We start from the raw sequence: 27,184 nt of genomic DNA, 5'->3' as shown, positions 1-27,184 counted from the left end.
ACATATATTGCACAATTACAATTCATGTCTTTAGGAGTTAAACTTTTTTAATGAGGAAAAATTACTGAGTGCATCTTTAATGTGCATTGATTTAAAAATGTATTAGTATATATATTGTAACTAACATTATGTTCATTAGTTAATGTTAACTACAGTAATGTTGTTAAATAATGTGCTGCCTTTTTGTGCTGCCTTTATGTGCTTTTTGGAGCTTGAAAGGTCACCATTCATTTGCATTGTATGGACCTACAGAGCTGAAATATTCTTCTAAAAATCTTTTGTGTGTGTGTGTTTGTGTTCTGCAGAAGAAAGAAAGTCATACTTATCTGGGATGGCATAAGGGTCAGTAAATGATGAGAGAATTGACTTAGTTTGAAGTGTTGGGGTGTCAACCACAGTAAACTGCTGAAGTTGAAAATGAAATATGTTAGAATACCCTGATTCAAACTTGCAGTTCTGCAAGGGGAAATGCACATCTGCAGGGTCGATCCTCTTTTAACTCCACCCAGTTTGATGCTCTGTCTGTAGTGCAGGAAGATTACCAAAGGGGACGTAAAATCAACCACGTCTCCAATCTGACACTAAAAACCGCCTGGACAAAAGAAAAAGCACATGCAAGATGAGAAACAACTGAATGTATTTTAGAGATAAATAGCCTATTGTAGAGATTATCTTGTATCTCTAAGATTGCATTGTCCCGCGAGTGTTAGGCTGAAAACTTCAATAATGATCATACATATTTTATAGTTAAGACAATTTATCATTTTTTAATTATTTTTTTACTTAGGAAAATCTTGTTTCCCGAATTTAAGGAAAACTTTTTTTCACTGTTGGGATGGTGTGACTCGGGAAAATCGACTGGGAAAAAAGTTCGAGAAGAAACGTTTTAGGACGGAGCCCTAGAGCATTTTTGTGTCGCGAGTTTTTGGGTTGACTGTAATTTAGAGCATTTCGGAATGTTACCGAGACTCCAGACTTTACCGCGACTACTGACGCTCGCGCTCGCAAGCGTATTTCTGGTGCAGAGCGGAGCAAGTGACAAAGAAGTCAGACCAGAGGTAAAGCACATTCACTTTTCCTCTTGTATTGCGTGTATGCATGTGTCTCTTTCCGCTCTCTGTCTGTCTGTCTGTCTGTCAAACCTGTTTTGTTGGACACAAATACACGCATGTTTCCGCATAACAGAATTTCATTCATAAAGTGCATTCATGTACCTCATAAACAACCGAAATCTAATACAGATAAGGTGTCAAATGAAGATGTCTGGAGCTGTGTCTTTTCAGACCCTAAATATTTTGGGCAAAACATGAGAGAGTAAGTGGCTCCAAAGTTCAGAGCCCTATTTAGCCAGAGATGGATAGTTATTAAGGTGTTATAAGCCTAATTCTGTGCGTTAATGTCTGTTCTGTAGCATCTCCTGTAATACAATATACAGTGTACCGTCAACATATTCGCATTTCCCCTTCAAGCTTGTTTTGACTGAACAAAGGATGGTAATAGCTAGATGTATCAGGTTTACCTCATCCCAATTTTGTTTATACACCCTGTAGCCAACCTTAGACAACCTAATGTCTATTTCAGTAATAGGCCCACATGTCTGGTAGACACATAACTGTGAGGGGGAGAGAACGAGTGATTGTTTTTCTGGAAGTTTTGGAGTCTCTTTCACAGATGAAAGCCAGGAAATCTTAGAGGTTTAAAATAAAGAAAACCAGATCAGAGAGGGGATTTAGGACAGTTCAATAACTGTCTCTAGTTTTACCCCTTCATTCCTTTCTCCCAAACTCCTTCACATTTCTAAGATGGTTGAGAGATGTACCCAAGGCTAGTGTGGAAAAAATGCAGCTATGCAGATTCCAACAAAGCTTTCTGGGGTTTTCACAGACAATAACAGTCTCCACCTAGGCTCGTTTGAGAGTCATGTGATCAGAGAGAAAGGTCACACAAAAGGTTAATTCCCAAAGCATGCGAAAGTCCCAATTCACTCTAAAGACTTTTGACATTTGTTTACATGTATCACCGTATTTTATAACAATGTGCTTTTACAACATACTTATATGTAGCATGTTTTTTGTTTTTGTATGTGTGAAAACTCAGACATCTGCATTACGGACAACCTTTATTTACTTATTGGAAACTACACCACTCATACAGACAAATCAAAGTTTGTCTTATTTAATCTGCACACACAGAAATTAGTTGTGCAAACCTTTTGGTTTTCAAACTGTGCTGTTAGTCTTAGGGGTTCTAAACTTTAGTTTCATTATAAACCAAATACATTTTATTATGAATTTTACAGGAATCACCAAAGTTTTGCAATCCCTCAGACAACAGTCCTATACTTTTACTGTTGTTACAGGTGCTGTTGTTTAAAATACTGTACTGAAGAAAAAGAAAGCATTTCAGCCATATTACTTATGGAAAACAGCTGGTTATTGCACCCCCCTCTCCAGACCATAGATGAGAGATGATGTATTTGTTTAAGCAGTATTACAGATGCTGTATAATCTGCCGAAACTCTGCTGAATCTTTCACAACTCTGTTGTCTCTGTATGGCTCGAAGAAGCATACACACTCACTGAGCACTTTATTAAAAAGACATGTACATCTACGTATTCATGTGATTATCTAATCAGCCAGTTGTGTGGCAGCAGTGCAATGCATAAAATCAGGCAGATACGATCAGGTGAGGAGCTTCAGTTAATGTTCACATCAACCATCAGAATGGGGAAAAATGTGATCTCAGTGATTTAGACCGTGGCATGATTGTTGGTGCCAGATGGGCTGGTTTGAGTATTCCTGTAACTGCTGATCTTCTGGGATTTACACAAACAACAGTCTCTAGAGTTTACTCAGAATGGTGCCAAAAACAAAAAAACATCAAATTTTTGGATGCAGCTCTGCATACGGAAACGTCTTCTTGATGACAAGGTCAACGGAGAATGGCCAGACTGGTTTAAGCTAACAGAAATTCTATGGTAACTCAGATAACCACTCTGTACAATTGTAGTGAGCAGAATAGCATATCAGAATGCACAACACGTCGAACCTTGAGGCAGATGGGCTACAACAGCAGAAGACTACGACGGGCACTTTATTAGGACCATAGTGTTCCAAATGAATTGCTCAGGAGTGTATATGGATGTAATGTGTCCTGTTATGTGTAGTCATAATAACAAATCATATATTGTTGTTTCAGTGAAAGATTCTGAAAGACTCTAGTAAAATAATGCTCAAACACAATTATTTTTTGTATCCATGTAAATATTGATGTAGTTATGGAGTATCTAAATTACGTATGGATGATAATGTAATTCACCTGTAACTGCTGGAATTGGAATTCTGTTAATTATAAACCTGAGACTAATAGAACTGAAAGTAAGTTTGTGTCACTGTTGATGTGGATTGTTTTGTACTTTAGTATTATTTTTGGTATTAGTTCTGGTGTTCAGTTAAGTGGGTCAGTGATTTGATCCTCCATGTGCAAATGCTGAGTGAGACCAAGACGCGGGCGCTAATGTCTAAAATGTTAATTTTTTTCCATTGGCACAGACGAGGGGGAACGACTGACTCAGTCCTTCTCTTGCACATTCAGACTCACCTCTGCCCTGCTTTTTTCTTCTTCCTTTTCTTCTACCCTTCATCTTTGAGTGTTAAATTTTTTAATCTTAGTTTTCTCATTGGGGGTTTTGTTTTTCCCCTTTGTTTAACATCTTTTTCTATCTATATAGTTAGGTTAAAGCTTTATTTCTCTTTCCAATACAGCTTCCTTTGGAGGAGCAGATCAGCTGTAAAAATCATAAATGTAGCTTTTTTTCCTAAGCCTGGAAAGTTTGACAGCAATCTTTTCTGCAGAGGGACTATCAGAGTTTTAGGACAGTGGAGGGCTGTGCACAGTTTTAAATGTATAGTTCACCCAAAACTGAAAATTCTGTCATTTACTCACCCTTGTGTTGTTCCAAACCATCATTTGTAAGTGGAACACAAAAGGAGATGTAAGGCAGATTGTTAGCCTCAGTTGCCATAAACAATATGAGGTTAAGTAAATGATGACAGAAGTTTATTTTGGGGGAAATATCCCTTTAACTGTGCAGTGCTAAATCTGTGGTCACAGCCTTCCAGCAAAACAAAAGATTCTGCTCTCATGTTTTTTTTTCTGGAATGTGTTTTTAATGTCGCAATACTGTAAAACCAGTGAAATTATGTTTCTTAGAAATGACCATGTCAGAATTTTATATTACCTTTTACACAATGGCTTAGAATCAATTTCAGAGTCTTCAGGGCTGAATTTAGTTTTTGTGTTTTTCTGCTTGGGCCTTAAAGGAATAGTTCACCCAAAAATGAAAATTCTCTCATCATTTACTCACCCTCATGCCATCCCAGGTGCGTATGATTTTCTTTCTTCTGCTGAACACATTTGAAGAAAAATAGAAAAATATCTTAGCTCAGTAGGTCCTTAAAATGCAAGTGGATTGTGACCTTTGAATCTCCAAAAAGAACAGATGGATGACAGCATAAACGTCATCCATACGCCCCCACTGGTTAAATTAATGTCTTCTAAAGGTAAACAATTGCTTTTTCTGCAAAAAAGATCAATATTTAAGTACTTTTTAACTATAAATCATCGCTTCCAGTCAGAAGCAGTATGTGCGTGTGACGTAATCGCGTTGGCATGTTCACATGAGAACAGACGCACATGCGACACACCCAGAAGAGCTGCACTGTACAGAAGCTTTGTTCATTTTATCTGTTTGTTTACTCACAATGGGGTGTTTGTGTGCTCATCCTTGACGTATCAACTGTGAGAAAAACGTGAGTTTACATCCACATCCGCTTACAGGACTCTTGAACTCTGCCCTCTTGTGAATGCACATACGGCTGCTGACCAGAACCAATGATTTATAGTTAAAAAGCTTTTTTCGCAGCAAAAGTGATTGTTTCGCTTTACAAGTCATACACACATCTGGGATGATATGAGGGTGAGTGAATAATGAGAGAATTTTCATTTTTGGGTGAACTATCCCTTTAACCTTGCTGGCATGTGCCAGTGCAGTGAGGTTATAGCATGTGATTGCGTTCAGCCTTACAGGTTCCAAACTTATGCTGTCCACAGGCTAGTCTCTATCATGGATTTAATGGGTAATGTTGAAGATTCCAGGAATGAAATCTATTCTCAGACCAGTGTATAATCGCAATTTCGGGCCTTGATTATTACATAAAGCCTTCTGAGACAGACTGAGACTCCGTAAACTCAATAAAGGCTATCTGTCTGTGCACGGTAATAGCTGACGCATGGCCACACAGTGACTCGCTCTTCCTCAGTCAGGGGAACTGCAGAGGGCTTCTAAATAGAAGCTTTGACGCCCACCGCTGGGAGTTCCAGGGCAGTGGGGCTGAATGCTGGGATTGCTGGCACCAGTAAGAGGAGACCTGAGGCTTTTGGGGAGGGAGAAGAGTGGCCTTCAGAAGGAGTAAGAGAGAGAGAGAGAGAGGGAAGCTTTTTCATCCTCATGACTTGTTTTTACAAAAACGGGGTTCATCACCACAGCGGAGCCACCACACACAGAGAGCACTCAGAAAGAGGGAGGAATCATGGGATGGATAGAGAAAATGAAGCTGGGGTGACCAGGCTAACACTACACTTTAGTATATTATCCAAATCTGTACTTCCTCACCCGAAATGGTCAATGTAGACTACTCCAAAAAATCTACTGTGTGAATGGCCCAGTGTGAAGCCCACAATGATTTACCGTATACTGACCTGTGAAGTTGCCCTCTGGGTATAGATTTCTTAATCAGAGTACTATAAACTAGCATAGACACCACACCATGTTAGATCAACAGTAAAGTGCAAGTTAGTTACAGTAGGACTAGGTAAAAATATCGATTTTCTGATGCATTGCGATCTTCATTTAAATGATATCGATATTGATTCTTAAATCCCAAGATCGAACTTCTACTCTATGCGGCAACCCTCTACAATGCGATTAAATCACTTGAATATGCGACCAAATTTCACACTATGCAACTAAAATGTCTGTGGTTAGCAATGGGTAGCACTGTTGCCTCACAACAAGTCCCAGCTCAACTGGGCCTTTCTCTGTGGAGTTTGCATTTTCTCCTCATGTTCACGAGCTTCCTCCGGGTGCTGCGGATTCTAAGTCCAAAGACATACAGGTTAAGTGAATTGGAGACTGTAAATTGCCCATAGGGTGTATGTCTGTCTGTGTTGCCCTGTGATAGACTGGCTACCTGTCAGACAGCTGTGATAGGCTCCAGCACTACCCTACATAGGACAAGTGGCTATAGAAGATGGATGGATGGATGTTCACTCAAGCACAGCAGCACCACAAACTATCAAACAGTCATTACATTTGAAATTTTCATGAATGAAACTGTTTATTTACGTTTTGCGATTGGGTCCAATAGTGTTTTTAACTGCCCTATCCTTCAAAAGCAGTTCCTTTGCAAAGCTCGAATTGTATTATGGGTGGTTCACAAGCAACCCACGCTAATATGAGCTGAAAAAACCCCCACACATACATAGTACAAAGCACGGTAAAACAACACGCACACACAAACAGTATCATCCTGCACTGAATCACACATCGCCGGAAACGCATCAAAACGGTCAAAGACGTCCATCTAGTGTATGTTCACATACACCAACAATAAAAAATTGCGCAGATGGGGCGCAAGGTGTCCAGGACGCGTTTGTGTTTAAAACAGCAAAAGCAGCTCAGCTGAATGAAACAGATTGAGGTCTCCTTTTCAGAGTTGTAACTTGACACAACGTCTTTTAAAAGCGGTGCTTTTTTTTTTTTAGATACATGACAATGGCTAAAGATGTCTTTCTAGTTCGTGTTTATATAAAAAAAATAATTTAAAGGGGTTATGTCATAAGGAATAACATTTTCCTTGATATTTTGACATATATGAGGTCATTCTACTATAAAAACATACTGTAAATTCCAGAACTCAAAACTTAATCCCCAATGCAATAAAAGCATTTATTTAAACCAAGCTGCCAAAACGCCCCATTCTCTATTTCCGTGACATCACTTGGGGTACTCATTAATTCAAAACGGCCTCTACAGCAACAACATCAATGCCTATTTTAAAATCATTGCACCTATGGCCCCGGCCACTGGTGCTCACTTGACTCGTAAACAGAGACAGAGAGAAGGACAAAAGGCCTTCTGTCTGTGGCCTAACTACTCCTGAACACGAAAGGGGACCCATCTAGACTATTTTGAATTATTTTTGTATACAACATGTATTACACAGACGTCTTTGACTGTTGTCATCTCTCTGGCACGCTTTTAAAAGACACGGTGTCAAGTTTCAACTTTGAAGAGAAGATGCGTTTCATCAGCTGCTGTGGCTCATGTTGTTTTGTTGCTTAAACTGCTCAACAATCTGTTCGTTCGCCTATCAGCGCTATTTTTAATGGTTGGTGTATGTAAACAAACACGAACTAGATGGACGTCTTTGACCGTTTTGATTTGTTTCCGGCGATGTGCACCTCAGTGCAGGATGATAAACTGGATGTGTGCATCTTGTGAAGAAGTCATAAATGAAGGAATTGTCACTGAAGGATATGGGGCAGTTAAAAACACTAGTGGGCCCGATCAAAAACATAAGTAAACAGTTCCATTCACTAATATTTCAAATGTCATGATTGTTTATGATGCTGACAGGCTGTCTACACCGGGCGCGTCCATTGACGTGATGCGATGCAACAGCTTGAGGCTGTCTACACTGGGCGCATTGACACAAACGTTCTGAAATGTTTCTTTGTGTTGTTGGCAGTAGTAGCGCCAGCGCAAAATGGAATGGGACACCTGTTTGTTTACTGTTGGAGTGATGCGCCGCAACGGACGCTTCCATGGTAGACAGCATCATTGATTATAGCATCCGGTGTAGACAGTGTGTGAGTGTTAACAGTTGTGCTTGAGATGAATAGTGTAATACATTCGGATGCAATGTTTTGGATGTGTGTTATGTGTAAACTGTGAAATTTACATTTCTAATGTTTTGATGCTTGTTTATTCTCTTCCGATTGAGTTTCAAAAATCGCTGAATTTGAGGGACTGCATGCTGTTAGCCAATCATAACAGAGGGTGTTTAAAGGAGGAGCTGAGGCAAAAATCGAGCTTTTCAGAAAGATGGACAGGGTGGAAAATTATCATATATTACAAAATTATGACTGTTTTGGTGGGAAAGAAAACTTTACTAACATTATCAGTGGAGATAATGAAACAATAAAAAAGAGCATTTCATGACCCCTTTAAAATAGTCCAGATGGGTCCCCTTTGGTGTTCAGGAATAGTTTGTAGGCCACACTAGGCTTGTCTGTCCTGCTCTATCAATGTTTGCGAACTTAGCATCAGTGGGCGGGGCCAAGGGTGTGATGATTTAAAGTAGGCATTGATGTTGTTGCTGTAAAGGCGGTCATGAATTAATGGGCACCCAAGTGACGTAGGGAAGTCACAGAAGTAGGAAACGAGGCATTTTGCAGCTTGGATTCAATAAATGCTTTTATTGCATAAGGTATTAAGTTTTGAGTTCTGAAATTAACAGTATGTTTTTATAATTTGATTCTTCGTGACATGACTCACTGATATTTGATAAGTCTGTGGCAATATCTACATTCAGGTACAACTAAAATGACTCCTAAAGCTTTGAAAAGTGAAGAGAGAGAGAGAGAGAGAGGAGAGAAGCAGTTTGAGGTCTGAGGTCACAAGGATTACTGAAGAACTACTTGTAATTTTTGCTGACACTCTTTGCGGTTGGAATGGAGACACTGGCTGTCTGATCCTTAAAATGAGGCATTTAGCCACAGCCTAAAACACACAGACCCTGAACCTGTAACCTTTGTGTTAGCGGTCCAGATCATTACCCTTTAGACTGTTACCACCTGTAACGCTACTATATACATTCTTATAATGCAAAGCTCTGACAGTGGAACTGTAAAATGAACATTTGCTAAGGGCTAATCATCATCTTCCCAATTAGATATGAAACCCAAGATTAAGTTTTTTACAAGCCATTTCTCATACAGATGGGACATAAAAAAAATAAAAATATATATATAAACATGTTTAAAATAAGTTTTAAGTGTATATATGTAAATTTCCACATCTAAGGGAAAGAAACAAAGAATTTAGTTACAAGCACGTCTCTGTTTCTAGACAGAGACATGTGTTTGTCAAATGTTCTATAGTTAGAAGAGCCATTAACCTCTTTCAGTTTCTATCTGTGAGGTTTGCACAACAACTAGAGAACTTTAATAGATGAAGTCCTTTGAAGCTACATAATTAGGCTGCCATTGCTGTGCATCTAGCTATGAGATATATTTAGATTTTATTTGTTTTATTCTTTGTTAGTTTTTTTTTTCTTTTCTTCTCTTTCCTCTTTCCTTTCATGTTGTCAGTGTTTATTTTTGTAAGGCAGAAAGAATGAGAGCACAGAAACTGTTTTAATTCAAAGCCAGTCTGGCCTCTCTTTACGTTTAGAGTCCTCCCACACACCTTTCAGGCCAGTGATGCTGTCACATACATACTGTACATAGACACACACACACACACACACACATAGTAATAGTAATACTTACCATACAGTAGACTTTTAATGATTTTATTTATAGCAAATTAAAATGACCACAGACAAACCCAACCCAAACCCTATATATATATTTATATCAATTAAGAATTATTTAGTGTATTTATTAGTCACTTTTCCCTTTAAGGTCAAAACAAGGTGTGTCAGATTTATCAAGGTTCTAGTGCCTTTTTTCCCCAGAAAATGTGTCCCTAAATTATGGCTAGGTTGAAAACACACATACAGATACAACCTTTTAGTCAAAGTCATAAATTATCACTTTTCAAAAGTTTCAAGATCCTTAGGCCTGCACACACAAACTCGCCCCCAAAAAGTTTAACCAGGTCACATAAGCACACACAAACTCACACACATGTTTTTGTTTATACTGTAGTTCATTACTGTGTGTTGATTCTGGCAGTTTTGTGTTCAATTAGATTTTCATGAATTCAGACAGCATGTCATGAGGATTTGGGACTGCACTGAGACATTTGGAACAGTGTGAAACTTGAATACATTTTAGCTGAGGTTACCTTAACAGCAATGACAGCAGTGAAATCTTTACTTTTTCATGCTTTGACAGAAGAGGGGATGTATACCAGAGGTTTTTTGTGTGTCTGTGCACACTGCTACAATAATTCATTTTGAATTTGTTGTAAGGCACTATGCTTTGTAAAACTGCTTTGGAGCGATTTGTAATGTGGAAAAACCCTGTAAAAAATATTAGAATAGAATAATAGAATTTGGCTTTGTTATAATGATGAAAAGGACATGTAAAATAAAACTGCATATAACTGTGTCTTATAGTGCATAAATGTAACACTCTCTCAGGCATGGCTCCAGCAGTATGGGTATCTCCCACCTGGTGATGTTCGAGCTCAGGCAATCCGCTCTCCTAAATCCATCACCGCTGCTATATCTGCCATGCAGAAGTTTTATGGTCTCACTGTGACAGGATCCATGGACCAGGCTACACTCACGTAAGTCTTGTGAACAAGTTTATCCAGTCAGGGGTCTTGTACATCTCTTGCATGCCAATTGTGATCATTTAGGATAATGTGAAGTAGGGCACATAGTATTGAATGACAAATTAGGATTGTGATGTATTTGGTGTACAGTACCGGTCAAAAGTTTTGAAACACTTACTCATTCTTTATTATAATTTTTTTTCTTCACATTTCAGAATAATAGTAAAGTCATTAAAACTATGGAATAACATAAATGGAACTATGGGAATTATGTTGTGACTAAACAAAATCCAAAATAAATCAAAACTGTGTTATATTTTAGCATCTTCAAAGTACTCACCCTTTGCCTAGAATTTGCAGACATGTACTCTTGACATTTTCTCAACCAACTTCTTGAGGTATCACCCTGGGATGCTTTTTAAACAGTATTGAAGGAGTTCCCATCTATGTTGGGCACTTATTGGATGCTTTTCTTTATTATTCGGTCCAAGTCATCAATTTCAAAAACTTTTTTTTTATTTTATTAAATTGTAGTTTTATAATGAAAGAAATTAATATGGTGGCACAATTATATTTTTGTCTACAAAACTAATTTCAAACATTTAAGCATACGCTTTCAGATCAAAAGATTTTTTAAGATCATGAGAAACATTTTAGTCAAGTGATTCAAAACATTTGACCGGTAGTGTATTTCCAACATGTTCCAACTGATGGAACATGACTTTTATAGACAGTTTGATTTGGAGTCAGTTTTCTTAGGTGAATGAGTTTCATATGTCTTTCATGGTCATTGTCAGGGCAATGCAGCGGCCGAGGTGTGGCGTTCCGGATAAGTTTGGCTCCGAACTGAAGAGCAACCTAAGGAAGAAACGCTATGTCATCCAAGGCCTAAAATGGGACAAAAGAGAGATCACCTTTAGGTATGTAACTGTTTAGACAACCTAAGGAGAACATTTATGTTACATTTAATGCATATAGAGCTATGACACACATTGTGGCATGAGGACAGTTTTAAAACAAAATTCAAGTGTTTAAAATGAGATGTTAGGCAGTATGATAATATCAGTCACCATTCACTTTCACTGCATCTTTTTTTTTCTCTATACAGTGAAAGTGAATGGTGACTGAGGCTGTCATTCTGCCTAACATCTCCTTTTGTGTTCCATGGAAGAAATACATTTTTGGGTCATCTATCCCTTTACACATTCAGAACATGTAAAGTGGGACCTTGATATTGCAAAATGGGATGAAAAAAAAAACAGAACTTCTTTATAACATTAATAGCAAGGGATGTTCATAAAATAGGGAATGTCTGCTGCTTCTTTTTCAGAAGTGGAAGGAATTACCAGATATTACGTTCTATTTAAAAAATACCAGTTTTCTGCAGTTCCGTCCTGAAAGGCACACTCAGATTTAGCCAATAAGCAAACATAAAGTAATAGTGTATGTTTACATTTTTATTTTCTCTCAGTATCCAGAACTACACTCCTAAAGTTGGTGAACATGCCACACAAGAGGCCATCCGGAAGGCCTTTAAGGTCTGGGAGGCTGTGACGGCACTCAAGTTCCGTGAAATTCCATATAGTCAAATCAATGGCAAGGTAGACAAGTTTGCAGATATCATGCTCTTCTTTGCTGAGGGCTTTCATGGAGACAGCACCCCATTTGATGGCGAGGGGGGTTTCCTGGCCCACGCGTACTTCCCTGGTCATGGTATTGGAGGTGATACCCATTTTGACGCAGCAGAGCCTTGGACAACAGGCAACGTTGATCAGGGAGGTGAGCAAAGAATAAGGGAATGTGGAAACAAACTGGCTGCAGTGTGCGCTTGTAAATTTTGACCCTTTATATTTAGAGTATCAGTTTATGACCTCATTGCCGTCTCTCTACCTCTCTTTCAGGTAATGATGTGTTCTTGGTGGCAGTGCATGAATTAGGTCATGCTCTTGGTTTGGAACATTCAGGTGACCCCTCTGCCATCATGGCTCCGTTTTATCAATGGATGGACACAGAGAACTTTGTGCTGCCTGATGACGACAGACAGGGGATCCAGCAAATTTATGGTAGTTAGTTTGCATTGAATAGATGCATTTGAAGAACTTGATGTAAAAGTAGAGTTGGGCAGAGATATAGCTGAAAATTATATCTCTACACTCACTGAGCATTTTATAAGGTACACCTGTACACCTACTTATTCATGCGATTTTCTAATCAGCCAATTGTGTGGCAGCAGTGCAGTGCATAAAAGCATGCATATACGGGTCAGAAGCTTCAGTTAATGTTCACATCAACCATCAAAATGGGGAAAAATTGTGATGTCAGTGATTTCGACCATGGCATGATTGTTGGTGCCAGATGGGCTGGTTTGAGTATTTCTGTATCTGCTGATCTCCTGGGATTTTCACGCACAACAGTCTCTAGAGTTTACTCAGAATGGTGCCAAAAACAAAAAACATCCAGTGAGCAGCAGTTCTGCGGATGAAAAATTCATGTTGATGAGAGAAGTCAAAGGAGAATGGCCAGACTGGTTCGACCTGACAGAAAGGCTATGGTAACTCAGGTAACCACTCTGTACAATTGTAGTGTGCAGAATAGCATCTCAGAATGCACAACACGTCAAACCTTGAGGCAAATGGGTTTCAACAGCAGAAGACCACATCAGGCACTTTATTAGGACCTTAGTGTTCCTAATAAAGTGCTCAGTGAGTGTATATTTTTCAGTCTGATGATATTCTGTATTCTATATTGGCCAAACAACTATTTTGGACAATTAAATAAAAAACTAATTAATGCAAGAAGTTAAATTTAGTCAAATATGGTTTAAAATAATCAAGGCATGTTTTACAGACTATTCTTATTAAGTAAATGTAAAAAATAAATTAATAAACGGAAGGATGATATTTAATAATTTTTATTGATGTGCACATATAACACAATATTTAACTAAATTGTTTAACTGCTTATACTACATTTTTTAAAACATTTGAATAAATAATAAAAAATGCCAAACGGTGAATTTTGTAAACATTTTTGAGTAATGACACAAGCGAATCAGAGTTTTCAATCGATGCATTGAAACATTTTAATTGAATCATGAAAATTAATCAGCTTACCATCATTTAATGCCATTTTTGGTACTGTAGTTTGAATCAGAGTTACTATTAAAATGGCTCAGTCTTAACGCTTGCATGCCTGCAAGTTACAAGACAAGGAGGAATTGCAAAAAAAAATTATTATTTAGTTCAATAAAATACAGATGATCTTAGTTTATATTATTTATCTACTGACATCACTACACCAGCCTGTGCTTCTGTCGGCAGGTGCTCGCTCTGGTGAAGTGCCTCAACCCCCAGCACCCCGTCCCCCGACTCGAAGGCCAGACCGCCCTTCTTTTGGCCCCGACATATGTGAGGGACACTTCGACACCATTGCTTTTCTGAGAGGAGAGATGTTTGTCTTCAAGGTGCGGCATGATTGAATGCACCAAAATTGCCTTTACATTTCATTTGCACACTAACACCGTAATAAAAACATTCAAGGAAAGGACTATGTTCGTATGTGGTGTGTTTTTTATGTTCACAACTCATCTCTCCCCCAACAGGAGAAATGGTTCTGGAGAATGCGTGATGGTAAACCTCAACAGGGGTATCCCATGCCCATTGGACACTTCTGGAAGGGTTTGCCTCCCTCTATCAATGCAGCCTATGAACGTTCCGATGGAAAGTTTGTTTTTTTCAAGGGTAAGTCCACCTTTTGAATTCCACTTCATTGTATTCGTTGTACCTCTGATTTTAATAAGTGGAGCAATAGTGTTTATTCGTCTACTCTCTAGGTGATAAATACTGGGTTTTCAGTGAGGCCAAAATGGATGAAGGTAATCCAAAAACCTTGAAGGAGCTTGGCACAGGCCTCCCTAGAGACAAGCTGGATGCAGCTGTTTTCTACACTCCCACAGGCAATACTTACTTCTTCAGAGGAAGCAAGTAAGTTTTCAGCATCACCAAACATGTATTACTCAGTGTCTGATTAGAATTTCATGAGGTTTTGTCATATCGTGAAAAAATATTTCCTCTTCTGTTTTAACTTCTCTCTTTCTTTTATTATCTTCCTCTCCAACTCATGACTTGTCTAATCACTGAATCTCAGATATTACCGTTTTAATGAGAAAAGCAGATCTGTGGATTCAGACTATCCCAAACCTATCAGTGTGTGGAAAGGAGTACCAGACAATATCAAAGGGGCCATCATGAGTGAGGACGGAGGTATGGGAGTGTTTGCATTAGTGTGTGTGCATGTGTAATTAAAAGAATATTACACCAAAAAATTAAAATTCTGTCATGATTTACCCACCCTCATGTCGTTCCAACGCCCTATGATTTTCTTTCTTCTGTGGAAGGCGAAAGCAGATATTTTAATCAGGGACTAAAAATGAAATGTGAAAAAAGGGTATTTTTTCGTTCTGGTTCTGAAGTTTTGCAGCCTCCTTTCCAAATGGGAACCAGTTAGAACAAAATTAAAAACACAATTAAATGACAGTACTCTGCACTAAGGGGTGGGTGAAATATCAATTGTTGTGTTGCCAGATCTCAACCTGATGCGACCTGATCTGAATAAGAAAAAGAAAAAAAGCCCCAAAAAAGCCACTTACCTCACCAAAATAAGCGAAAAAAGGCAATAAAATGTTTTCCTGTGTGGCAGTCCATATTTTTAATACAATTGCAGTTTATAGGGACTCACTTTAGAGCTTAAAAAAGGACCCAAAAGTGTCATCTTAGTCGATGCTACTCATGTGTCATATTCCAAGTCTTCTGAAGGCATACAAAAAAACCCAAAATGTAAGTAATTTCCAGAGAAAACCTTGACTTCTGTTAATGAGTGCATGAGAGAAGCTTGTTCGCTGTGGCTTATTTCTTCACACAAGATGTTTGCGTGACGGACGTCAAGATTTTCACTGAAAAATTACTTTTTAATTAAAAACAAATATATTTATTTTAATTTTTAAATGTTTTTATTATGGGTTGTTTCTCACCAAACGACATGAGGGTAAGTAAATTATAACAGAATTTGTATTTTTGGGTGTACTATTAAGCAATAAGGTATGGAAGACCTGTTTTTGCAAGGCTGGAAGCTAGATCGACCAATCAGCATCCAGAATTAGAATCAGTTTTATAAAGAATATTATACTGCATTTTTTACTGCATTTTACATTTCATAGTGAAGCCACTCTTACTGATTTCACTACTGCTCTTTGTCATAATTCTTCAGCCTTCACCTACTTTTACAAAGCCAATAAATACTGGAAGTTTAATAATCAGCAGCTGAAGGTGGAGCCAGGCTACCCCAAATCGGTTCTCACTGACTGGATGAGCTGTGAAGGTGAGGAGCCCAAGAAGAGAAGCGGAACTGACGAGGAAGTGATCATCATTGAGGTGGATGAGTCCGAGGGCGGGGCAGGTGCAGCAACCATTGTGATTCCTCTCTTCCTTTTGGCCTGTGTGCTTGTCACTTTGGGAGCTCTGCTTTTCTTCCGTCGCTATGGCACCCCTCGACGCCTCCTCTACTGTCACCGCTCTCTGCTGGATAAGGTTTAGAGAAGAACATGAAAAGCACAGAAAGACAAGAGAAAGAGGGACGGAGGAGGAATAAAAGGGATACAAGTAGATGACATTTGGAAGGGTGTTGAATGGGAGAAATTGTATTAGGATGGAGTGTATGTCAGACCAAGATCTTTTTACAGGTGCACATGGGGGAGAGATGAAAAAAGTGAAGGAAAGGATGTGTATTGTATGTTTTTCTATTTACTTGTACTGCTCTGCCATTAATAAAAAGCCCTGAATGGAGAGGGAGATAAAAGAGACACAGTTACAGTTTATCACTCAGTGAAAGCACTGTTGTTCCATATTCTTCTTTTCAATATACAATCCATTCTTCATCCTCTCTGAAATCTCCCTCTCCAGAACCAACTTGACTCCAGCTGCGCAGCTGTTTGATTGACATGTTCTATACATTAATTGATCTTCATCTCACTTTGATTTAATTCATAAACTCATTGCTGAACCAATGAAAACCTCCTGCTCCCCCTAAAGTGCCTTTGTCATTGAATTTCTAGTATGGTAGGATTACCAAAATTGACCATTCTTTCTTGTACCCTTTAATCACCAAGGACATTGATAGATTTTGACTTTTCACCCACTTCCGTGCATGCATAAAGTATGTCTTGAATGTAGAGACCTACTGTACGTGAAAGGTCAAAGGTTTAAGGTCAAAGTTCAGGGAGAGAAGAGTCAGCTCAGCTCCTGGAGTAGGCCAGTTTTTGATTGCACCTATAGAGCAGAGCTGTCCATCTGTTTCAACTCAAAATACTATTGTTATGAAGTAATTTGCATTTTACTATGATTAATAATATGTCATTAATGACTGGCATTGTTATTATAACTATGGTTATTGTTATTATTGTTCTCCATGTGTAGTCTTGCCTTTTTTTAAACTTTCCATTTCAAGTCCTGCTGGACACAGGCAGAATGTGACTTTTCAAATTACATTCCAATCATTTAATGTCAGGTTCAAGAAAAACAAAATCAGGTTTATATAATAGGTAGGACTGGAGGTGAGATTGTCTCTTTGTAAGACATTTTCTTGCTCCCCAGCTTGTTGAGAAGATACTAAAAGCAGCAGAAACTAATAAAGAATTATTTATGAACAGTGATGGTGCTATGGGTTTTCTGTATTAGGGCTTCATACATCAGTATAAGAAGTTTCTTAGTAGTTTCAACAATGATAATATTAATGATATTTATAATGATGATACAATGTAAAGGAATGAGATTTTTGCCTGTTTCTTACTTTTTTTGTACTGGTAATGAAAAAGAAATAAAGTTCCTTTTTTAACATTATTCCTTTTTTCTGGACCTTAAACATTTGAATTTCTTATGAGTCTCATGAGTGAGTCATCCATACACATTCACATACCTTCTCCGATTATGTTTAAATGTTGATAAGTGTTCATTAAGCAAAATTGTGTCTATAATCGGCAGGTTTAAAAAAAAAAAAAAAAAATGATAAGTGTGGGTGAGAAACAAGTCAGTTTTCACCATAAATGCCTGCCCAGTAGGTGTGCATATCGCCAAAAACAAATAAAGAAGAATGTGAAAGTCACATTGGAGACTGCTAGTTAAATGTTAGGACTTAAATATTGATCTTTTTCTCACCCACATTTATCATATCGCTTCTGAAGATATGGATTTAACCACTGGAGTCATATGGATTACTTTTAATCTGCTTTTATGTGCTTTTTGGAGCTTCAAAATTTTGGTCACCATTCACTTGCATTGTATGGATCTACAGAGCTGAAATATTCTTATAAAAATCTTTGTGTTCAGCAGAAGAAAGAAAGTCATACACATCTGGGATGGCATAAGGGTGAGTAAATGATGAGAGAATTTTTATTTTTGGGTGAACTATTCCTTTAATATTGTTCATATCGCAAGAAAGTTTGTGTCTGTCCTCATTAAGGAGCACAATGTGCAGCTAAGTCATATGACTGTCCCTTGGAGTTTTCCATGAAGTGTCTTAAAACTGTTCCAGCTGAGAGAGACAGAAAAAACAGTGCTCTGCCATTTCCGCTTTCCTCCCCTCCTCTACCCCTTTCCCATTTCTTCACTCGCAGCAAAATTGTTCTCTTTTATGAGCTTTTTTTTAACTGACACCCCCCCCCCCCCCAACTACCACCACCACCACCACAAACATCTATGTGCTGTTTTTCCTGTCTCCTCCCTTTCTCATTCTCCCCTCATCTATGAATCCCTCTCTCCCTCTGTGTTTTGCTCTCTGCATGACTTTACCTTCTCAAATATGCACTGTAGTAAGACTGTACTTATAAAAAAAATAATGCCAGTTTAGTCTGGTGAAAGATGGAATGAAAGGACTTGTCTAGTTACTTATGATTACTCTTCATTTCTTTCTGTTTTCTCTCTCTCTCTCTCTCTCTCTCTCTCTCTCTCTCTCTCTCTTTGGCACACTATCCATCTCTGATGAAATTCTTGCTGTTTCTATGTCTTCAAAAGCATCAGGTTTTGATTTTGTAGTAATTGTGTCAACCCTCATTAAAATGTTCAGCACATAGACTTTCTCTCTGAACATGCATATTATATTACAACATATTTAATTCTTACATAATTATTATTATTTTTTTTTTACATTTCACTAACACTTTCAATTCCAAGGCATTCGTTCTCTTATCCAGTGCTTCATTACTCAGTCAGGTTGGACTGATTAGTTAGAAGAAGGACAGAAAAGGAAGTCTGGCTCTGTGCATAATGGTGTGGGAGAGCTCTGGCACTCATGTTTGGTGTGCTTGGTTCTCATCTGGTGGGGTGGCCAGGGGAAAAAGTACACAAACGCCCACACACACATAAACATAGAACAGGACGTGGCCTGGACTGCTGCTTGCAGTTGAGACAGTGGTATGTGTAACCTACATTACTAGTATATACTATTCCTTACCACACACTGCAGTTTTTCTGAGAGGTGAACAGCAGAAAATAAGGCTGATTTTATTAGCCTATTCTTGTAGAGATTGCAGAGTGATACGAAAAGTAAGAAAGATCACTGCCAATATCCGGATGACAGGTCTGATGTCTGATATCTTTTTATCCCTGGATGTGGGGTCATTTTTTATCATTTTAATTTATCAAACATATGTGGTAGAAACACCTGAAGTTAAGAAAACCTTTAGTTATAACTGTAAAGCTACTGTCACTAAGGGCTTTCTTAACAGAATATTCTGGGTTCAATACAAGTTAAGCTCAATCAACAGCATTGGTGCCAAAATGTTGATTACTAAAAAAAAAAAAAAAGACAAACTTTTTTTTTTTACTCATCTTTATCTTTTTTTTTTAAGCGAAAATCAAAGTTATAGTGAGGCACTTACAATGGAAGTGAATGGGGCCAATTTTTGGAGGGTTTAAAGGCAGAAATGTGAATCTTATAATTTTATAAAAGCACTTACATTAATTCTTCTGTTAAAACTCATGTATTATTTGATGAAGTTGTTTATATCATCTTTTTGGGTTTGTTGACATTACATTGTCATTGCAACGAAGTTGTAAAATTGTCTATAACTTTACACAGAAAAGGTTAGTAAGCGATTTTATCACACTAAAATCATATTAAAACGCATATTGTTTGTATTGTGGCTATACTTTTGAAATAGTGAGTATTTTAAAGTTTACGGATTGGCCACATTCATTTCCATTGTAAGTGCACCACTGTCACCCAGATTTTGTATCGTTTTAAAGAAAACGAGGGGGAAGTCAAAATGTTTTTTTGTGGTAATCAATATTATACCACAAATGCTGTCAATTGAGCTCAAACTGTATTGAACCCAGGATTAGCTTAAAGGATTAGTTCACCCAAAAATTATAATTCTCTTGTGATTGAGTCACCTTTAAGCAATCCCAGATGGGTCTTTACTTTTTCAGCAAAACCGAAATGAAGATTTTTATAAGCACATTTCAGCTCTGTTTGTCCATACAATGAAAGTGAATGGGTGCCATGATGCTGCTTGCTGTTTGACAGTCCAAAAGTCACATTTAGGCAGCATAAAAGTAATCCACACGACTCCAGTCGATCAATTAATGTCTTCTGAAGCAAATCGATAATTAAAACATTTTTAACTTTATATCGTTGCTTCAGCTCACCGCAGCGCTTGCTGTTTGAAATTACTTAACTCTCGCATGACATTCGTTCCTCTTTTGTACAAAACGCGTGCTTCCGACTTCTCATGTGAATGTGCCATTGCGCTTAAGTCATGCGACAGCTCCGTGATGGGTCAACTGATATCAGGAAGCATTTTTTTTTTTTTTAAGTGAATTAATCAATTTATTTTTTACACAATCCTATCGATTTGCTTCAGAGTACATTCATTGATCGATTGGAGTCGTGTGGATTACTTTTATGCTGCCTCAGTATGCCTTTTGGACTGTGAAACAGCCAGCAGCGTCATGGCACCCATTCATTTTCATTGTATGGACAAACAAAGCTGAAATGTGCTTATAAAAATCTTCATTTCGGTTCTGCTGAAGAGGGAAAGTCACACACATCTGGGATGACTTAAAGGTAAGTAAATCATGAAAGAATCATTTTTGGATGAACTAATCCTTTAAGGGGTGTCTTGCAACCAGCAGCTCACTTCCTTTACAGTAAAAAAAATGACCTAACAGCTAACAGTTAGCTACCTTATTCACAGCAGCGCCATCTTTAATATTTGACAGGAGTGACAACAAGGTTGTGAGGAATGGATGTACAGTCACTACAATGTGTTTTATAGTTGTTTAAGTGTTTTTAGATTGTTCCTTTGACAAACATTGAACAAATATCTTTCCAAGAGATTTCAGTAGACAAAAAACTCCAAACAACACGAGTTGTGGAAAATTAGATGTGATATAGGAGCTTTTTGACTTTACTGTTAGCAATAGCCTATTAACCAGTGTTAACACTCTCTCACTCCCCCACCCTTTTTCTTTCTATCTCTCCCTTACACATACACACGAAGCAAGAAGTGTATTGCTGAATGCCAAAATCCCAGGCCAAGCCCAAACATTAACATACTGTAACCTTAGCTTTGTCGTATCCTGTTAGGAATCCCTCCAACACACACACCTCTAGCCCCCCAGTCTGCCATCTTCACACCCTTCAACTCCATATTCTAATGTTCCATGTGTGATTTCAACCTCCCACTTTCTTTATCTTCTTTTCTCTTTTCCTGTATGTTAGCAGACTGCACACTCACTTCATTCTTAATTCCTCTCTTTTCTCCTCCTCCAGACCCTTCCTGTCCTTCACTCTCTCTCTCCTCCTTCTGCACTTCAAGCAACATCTGGATCTCATTCTGTGAAAAACCAAAACAACACGAGAAAGGGACAGAGTGAGAGAGAAAGCAGGAAAATGGACAATGGGGAAAAAAATGGATGAAGATCAAAGTGAAAAAAACAAGATATTAAAAACTTGACTCTTGATTTGTTTCCCAAAGCCTTGAACGACATATAAATTATAGTCTGAGTTACGCAGAAGACAGAGGTGTACATACGCTCAATAACACATACAACTACTGTATATGTAACGTAATAATGTTTATTAAAACAATAAATATAAACATTTCCGGAACTTTAAATGGTGTGAGAGATTTGCGTGGGATATTTCATGTTGTGTTTGTCAGCTTCCAACAAAAAAAGTGTCTTAAGAGTGCTGACAAAAATAGTTGAATCTGATCCAGCGTCCAGTAAAACACCAGCGGAAAAAAATCTGCAGTTCAGCAACTGGAGCCATAATTATGGAGAGAGGCTGCTGAAATCAGCAGGAAGACCTATGAGTGAGTGAATGAGTGAGAGAGAGAGAGAGAACAAGTCTGACAGTAACAGACAATGACAAACAGTATGTGTCAGAGTGTCTGAGCTCTTGTTCTTATCATAAAAACCTCAAGACTAGAAAAAGACCAATTCAGAAATCGATGTTTAAGATCAAGGTTACTGTCTAGAAAATAATTTACATAATATTTCCCCATAATCCATGGTTGCGCTGATTGATTTTCAAGATTTAGATGGGAGGAAAGTGGATTGGCATTTTGCAGGCTAATATAAAATAGTCACTATAGCAACACCCTTAATTACTTTCTCAGGCTGGAGACAGTTGGCAAAGTCTTAAAGGGATAGTTCACCCAAAAATGAAAATTCTCTCATCATTTACTCACCCTCATGCCATCTCAGAAGTGTATGACTTACTTTCTTCCGCTGAACACAAACAAAGATTTTTAGAACAATATCTAAGCTCTGTAGGTCCAGACAATGCAAGTGAATGGTGGCCAGAACATTGAAGGTGCAAAAAGCACATGAAGGCAGCATAAAAGTAATCCACACAACTCCAGTGGTTAAATCCATATCTTCAGAAGTGATATGATTGGTGTTTTTTTTTTTTTTTCTATACATTCTCCTCCCTGCCCAGTAGGTGGCGATATGCACAAAGAATGTGAACCGCCAAAAACAAAAGAAGAAGAATGTGAAAGTGGAGATTTATATATTGGACTTAAATATTGATGTGTTTCTCACCCACACCTATCAAATCTCTTCTGAAGATATGGATTTAATCACTGGAGTCATATGGATTATTTTAATGCTACTTTTATGTGCATTTTGGAGCTTCAAAGTTACAGACATACAGAGCTGAGATATTCTTCTAAAAATCCTTGTATTCAGCAGAAAAAAGAAAGTCAACACATCTGGGATGGCATGAGGGTGAGTAAATGATGAAAGATTTTTTTTTTTTTTTTTTAAATCTCATCTCACTGTTATTTTGTTGTTGTTTACCTTGGAAGTAATGTTATGACAGCTCGTCTAGATAAAAACAGAAGATCGTCAGAAAAAAAAAATAAATCAAAATAAAATACAAATACAAAAAAGTGTGGAATCAGAAAAAGTAGAACATTTCAGCCTGCCTAAGAAAAACTTTTATTCCATCTGGAAGAATTATCAGAGACAAATGGCTGCCGAAATGAGATCAGCAAGTAGTTGGAGAAACACTGCATCCTAGTGGAGTGATACATTATGACAGGGATATTTTATGCCATTGCCAAATTCATTAAGGGAGCTGTTTTTGGTCTATGATGCTTTGACCAAACACAGATTTTTTTTTATTTATTTTTTTAGCCAGGTATATTTATCTAGTTAATAACCTTTTGCTGGTTCAATTCCAAATCTTGTAGTGTTTTTCTTGTAACTAGTCCTTTAACAAATATAAAATTAAACATCAAAATAGTATATGCAATGCATTAACAGATTGCCTACATACTGTTCTGTTGTAGTTTTGCCAGGATTTGATCTTCAGTGAATAGTTCCAAGTGACAATTGAGTGCAATTTATACGGAAAAGAACATTTTACTTTGCTACCAGCTACTAGACATAGTCCATAGTACTATCTAAACATAGTCCAGATGAGTTGGATTTTGTATGTTACCAATGCTTAAAGCAATTTGCACATATTACCAAAGTCAAGAATCTTAGTTTTAACCTTCACTTATTCACAGCAACTTTCACATAGGGTGGTTTGGTGATTAAAGGTCTGGTCTAATAACCCAAAGGTTGTAGGCTCATAGCCAGCAAGTGGTGACCTACAGTGACCTTCTGCTACTTTATGTGACCTACCCCAAAAATTATCTGCAACACTTAAAATTCTTGAATGTTATTGCATAAAAAAAAATAAATAAATAAATAAATAAAAAAACCAACATCAAACCAAGTGGCATTTGCCAACAAATTCTCTAAACCTTGTCTCAGAACGAGCCACTTTTCTGAGCCATTTTTACAAGAACTGATCACAATGTCAGATTTACTGGATATGAAATCCATTGTGCTAGGTGCATTAGCAGAGTATAACCATGGGTGTAGTTCATCACATGGACTATGGACATGTTCCACTACTTTTGACAGGAAGTGTCCAAATATGTTTGTCTTAGAATTTATAAACAAACTAACAATTTTCCTTTTTTGAAATGTGTTACTTTTGAAAATAATTGCCTCTTGGCTTGATGGACAAGCTGTTGTAATTGTGCCCTTGAGCAAGGCACTTTGTTGCTCCAGGGTGACAGTACCTCTAATAAATGTGCTTTAAAGGGTAGTTCACCAAAATGAAAATTAGATCATCATTTTCTCACCTTCATGTCATTTCAAACCTGTATGATTTTCTTCTGTGTCAGAAGATTTTCTACAGCTTCAGTCATTATTCACTTTAATTGTAGGGGAAAAGATGCAATGAAAGTGACAGCTTCCTTTATGTCGAAACATCCTTTCAACTCGTCCTTCCTTTAAAAAAATCAAAAATTGAGTTTACAGTGAGGCACTTACAATGGAAGTGAATGTGAGACATTTTTTTTTTTTTAGGGTTTAAAGGCAGAAATGTGAACCTTATAATTTTATAAAAGCATTTATATAAATTTTTCTGTTAAAACTTGTGCATTATTTGAGCCAAGTTGTTTAAATCATCATTTTTATGGTTGTTTTAGGGTTTGTGGCATTACGTCGTCATGGCAACGTAGTTGTAAAATTGGGCATGAGTTTACATAGAAACATTTAGCAAGCGATTTTATCACACTAAAATCACATTAAAACACAAACTGTTTATGTCTTGTGGCAATAATTAAAAAACAGTGAGTATTTTAACGTTTACGGATTGGCCCCCATTTTTGCTGTTTTTTAAAGAAAAGGAGGTACAAGTTGAAATTATTTTTTGTGGTCATCATCATTATACCAAAAATGCTGTCAATTGAGTTTAACTTGTATTGAACCCAGAATATTCTTTTAACTTTCCCTTTAAGTCAAAGTGTGTGTTTAATGCCTGCCTGCCTACTTACTGTCCTCTGATAATACAACCTTTGGGTAGTCTTTTTTTTCCACCAACAAAAAGAGTATATGTGCATCCATTTGCTATGTTTAGCATGTAATTATCCTTATATATCAAAATCATGCACCAGCTTCAGTTTTACTTTTTCAAATATCTTTATTTTTTGTTGTTTAATAGTAAATTTCCTTTAGGTTTCAGCATTAAAGATTTCAACTGCTCTTCTTTCAGACTCTCCTCTTTCTTCTTCTCCTGCCATCGCTCCATCCCTTTATCCACCTCTGCATTGAGATACACCGCTCTTCTCTAAATGGGGACAGAGATGCAAACATTAACTTTAAAAATATCAGCAGAAAAAAACAACAACATATTTGTTGATCATGACGACTGATCCCAAAACATAAAGAGTCTTACCGCAAACTCCTCTCTCTGCTTTTGTCTTCTGATCTGTCCTTTCAGTGGAGGTGCAGGCCTTCCATCTGGAATTCATAATATATCAACAAATAACTCTTGAGCCTCAATTTACATTCACATGAGAACTGTTTACAGGTTATTCTGACCCTCTGATACAATAGGAATGTCAAGCACAGAATGTCTCATTTTGACATCCTCTTGTTGCCATTGACAATTTTGAAGCTGTAAAATGAAAGGAATAGTTCACCAAAAAATGAAAATTCTGTCATAATCTACTCACCCTCTTCCCATCCCATATATGTATGACTTTCTATCTTCTACTGAACAGAAAACTAAGATTTTTAGAAGAATATCTCAGCTCTGTAGGTTTATACAATGCAAGTGAAGGGTGGCCTGAACTTTGAAGCTCCAAGAAGCATATAAAGGCAGCATGAAATTGATCCATATGACTCCAGTGGTTTAATCCATGTCTTCAGAAGCTATATGATCAATGTAGATGAGAAACAGATAAATATTTAAGCCCTTTTTTACTATCAATCTCCACTTTCGGATTATCTTTCTTTTGTTTTTGGCGATTCACACTCTTGCTGTATATTGCCACCTAATGTGCAGGGAGGAGAATTTATATTAAAAAAGGACTTAAGGCCCAGGTATACATCGTTTTTGCACATTCTGGATCGGCTCACACCTGGTCGACTGCGTTGCCTTTGTGAGTATACTCTTCTGACCACGAGCAAATACGAACACTTTTGACACATTCCTACTACAACTTCTTTGTGATACTCTTTTAGTATAGTCAATAGCAGGTGCATGCGTCTGCAACGTGCACAGCCGAAAACCTAGGTGGCACGCGGTCAAGCCGCGCAGTTGTGCTGATGATGCAATTTGCATCACACATACTATGCGCAGAGTGATCCGCAATGTGGACACCAGAAGTATACTTTGGCCTTTACATATTGATATGTTTCTCACCCACATTTATCATATCGCTTCTGAAGACATGGACTTAACCACTGAAGTCTTATGGATCACTTTTATGCTGCCTTTATATACTTTTTAGAGCTTCAAAGATCTGGTCACCATTCACTTGCATTGTATAGACCTACAGAGCTGAGATATTCTTCAAAAAATCTTCGTTTGTGTTCAGCAGAAGAAAGAAAGTCATCCACATCTGAGATGGCATGAGGGTGAGTAAATGATGAGAGAATTTTCATTTTTTGGTGAACTATCCCTTTAAGCTCACCTGCAAATGACCAGTCAGGCAGATCTGTTAGTGGTCCATACTCTGATCCGCTGCACGCTAAACCATTTCTGCAAGCAAAAAGGTAGCGTAGCAGTTTAAGATATAGCACAAAACACATGAAAATCCATATTATGGAAATAATTGTTGTTATTACAATGTAATTGAACTGATAATTCAGATTCAAATTGTAACTCACTCTAGTCTCCATTTCTTTCCGGCATGGGTCACACACGTCGATGAAAACGGGCGTATAGACTCCCTCAACACTGAAAAGAATATGAACAATATATTATTATTATTATTATTTTTTTATTTTTTTTGTAGAGTAGTTTACTCAGTTGATACTTATTTGCCTCAGGGGCAGTAACACCATTAGCACCATCATATAACGCTGTGCCTTTGCAAGAATAAAGCTTAGAGATCAATCTTGAGCTCAGTTTAATACAAGCATCTATTTTGCAACAACACATGGTATGTTCAAGACAAATCCCTCGGCTAAATGTTAAATAACTCGCTATCTCACCTGTAGTACAAAACGTCCTCAAGGGTGCTGCCATTTTGGATTTTACCG

The 27,184-nt window shown here is 37.6% G+C and overlaps 2 protein-coding genes across 2 annotated transcripts; one reads left to right on the top strand and one right to left on the bottom strand.

Moving 5' to 3' along the window:
• The first annotated feature begins 527 nt into the window (after nt 1–527).
• On the top strand, nt 528–17,464 carry LOC127412145 (matrix metalloproteinase-14-like). The gene is made up of 10 exons (XM_051648278.1): nt 528–1,058; nt 10,435–10,583; nt 11,369–11,491; nt 12,043–12,350; nt 12,473–12,634; nt 13,892–14,034; nt 14,173–14,311; nt 14,404–14,554; nt 14,718–14,833; nt 15,837–17,464. Exons 1-10 carry the CDS (start codon nt 957–959, stop codon nt 16,160–16,162), a joined length of 1,719 nt encoding a protein of 572 aa, XP_051504238.1. The 5' UTR covers nt 528–956; the 3' UTR covers nt 16,163–17,464.
• Nucleotides 17,465–25,095: 7,631 nt separating this feature from the next.
• LOC127410206 (39S ribosomal protein L52, mitochondrial-like) lies at nt 25,096–27,184 on the bottom strand. Its single transcript, XM_051645352.1, has 5 exons — nt 27,137–27,184; nt 26,810–26,879; nt 26,614–26,681; nt 25,371–25,435; nt 25,096–25,262 (listed from the first exon to the last, which is right to left on the bottom strand). Exons 1-5 carry the CDS (start codon nt 27,168–27,170, stop codon nt 25,116–25,118), a joined length of 384 nt encoding a protein of 127 aa, XP_051501312.1. The 5' UTR covers nt 27,171–27,184; the 3' UTR covers nt 25,096–25,115.

This window comes from Myxocyprinus asiaticus, chromosome 2 (genome assembly GCF_019703515.2).
Source record: "Myxocyprinus asiaticus isolate MX2 ecotype Aquarium Trade chromosome 2, UBuf_Myxa_2, whole genome shotgun sequence".
Classification (NCBI taxonomy): Eukaryota; Metazoa; Chordata; class Actinopteri; order Cypriniformes; family Catostomidae; genus Myxocyprinus; species Myxocyprinus asiaticus.
Note: the sequence above shows the minus strand (reverse complement) of the source record. Positions and strands in the feature narration are given on the sequence as shown.

Bases quoted from the DNA above. Each gene is read 5' to 3' on its own strand.
- LOC127412145 (XM_051648278.1), top strand. From the start codon at position 957: ATGTTACCGAGACTCCAGACTTTACCGCGACTACTGACGCTCGCGCTC. The intron at 10,584-11,368 runs GTAAGTCTTGTG...GGTCATTGTCAG, and splicing joins ATGGACCAGGCTACACTCAC to GGCAATGCAGCGGCCGAGGT. The intron at 14,555-14,717 runs GTAAGTTTTCAG...ACTGAATCTCAG, and splicing joins TACTTCTTCAGAGGAAGCAA to ATATTACCGTTTTAATGAGA.
- LOC127410206 (XM_051645352.1), bottom strand. From the start codon at position 27,170: ATGGCAGCACCCTTGAGGACGTTTTGTACTACAG. The intron at 26,682-26,809 runs GTGAGTTACAAT...TTTTGCTTGCAG, and splicing joins GGAAAGAAATGGAGACTAGA to AAATGGTTTAGCGTGCAGCG. The intron at 25,263-25,370 runs GTAAGACTCTTT...GTCCCCATTTAG, and splicing joins AGCAGAGAGAGGAGTTTGCG to AGAAGAGCGGTGTATCTCAA.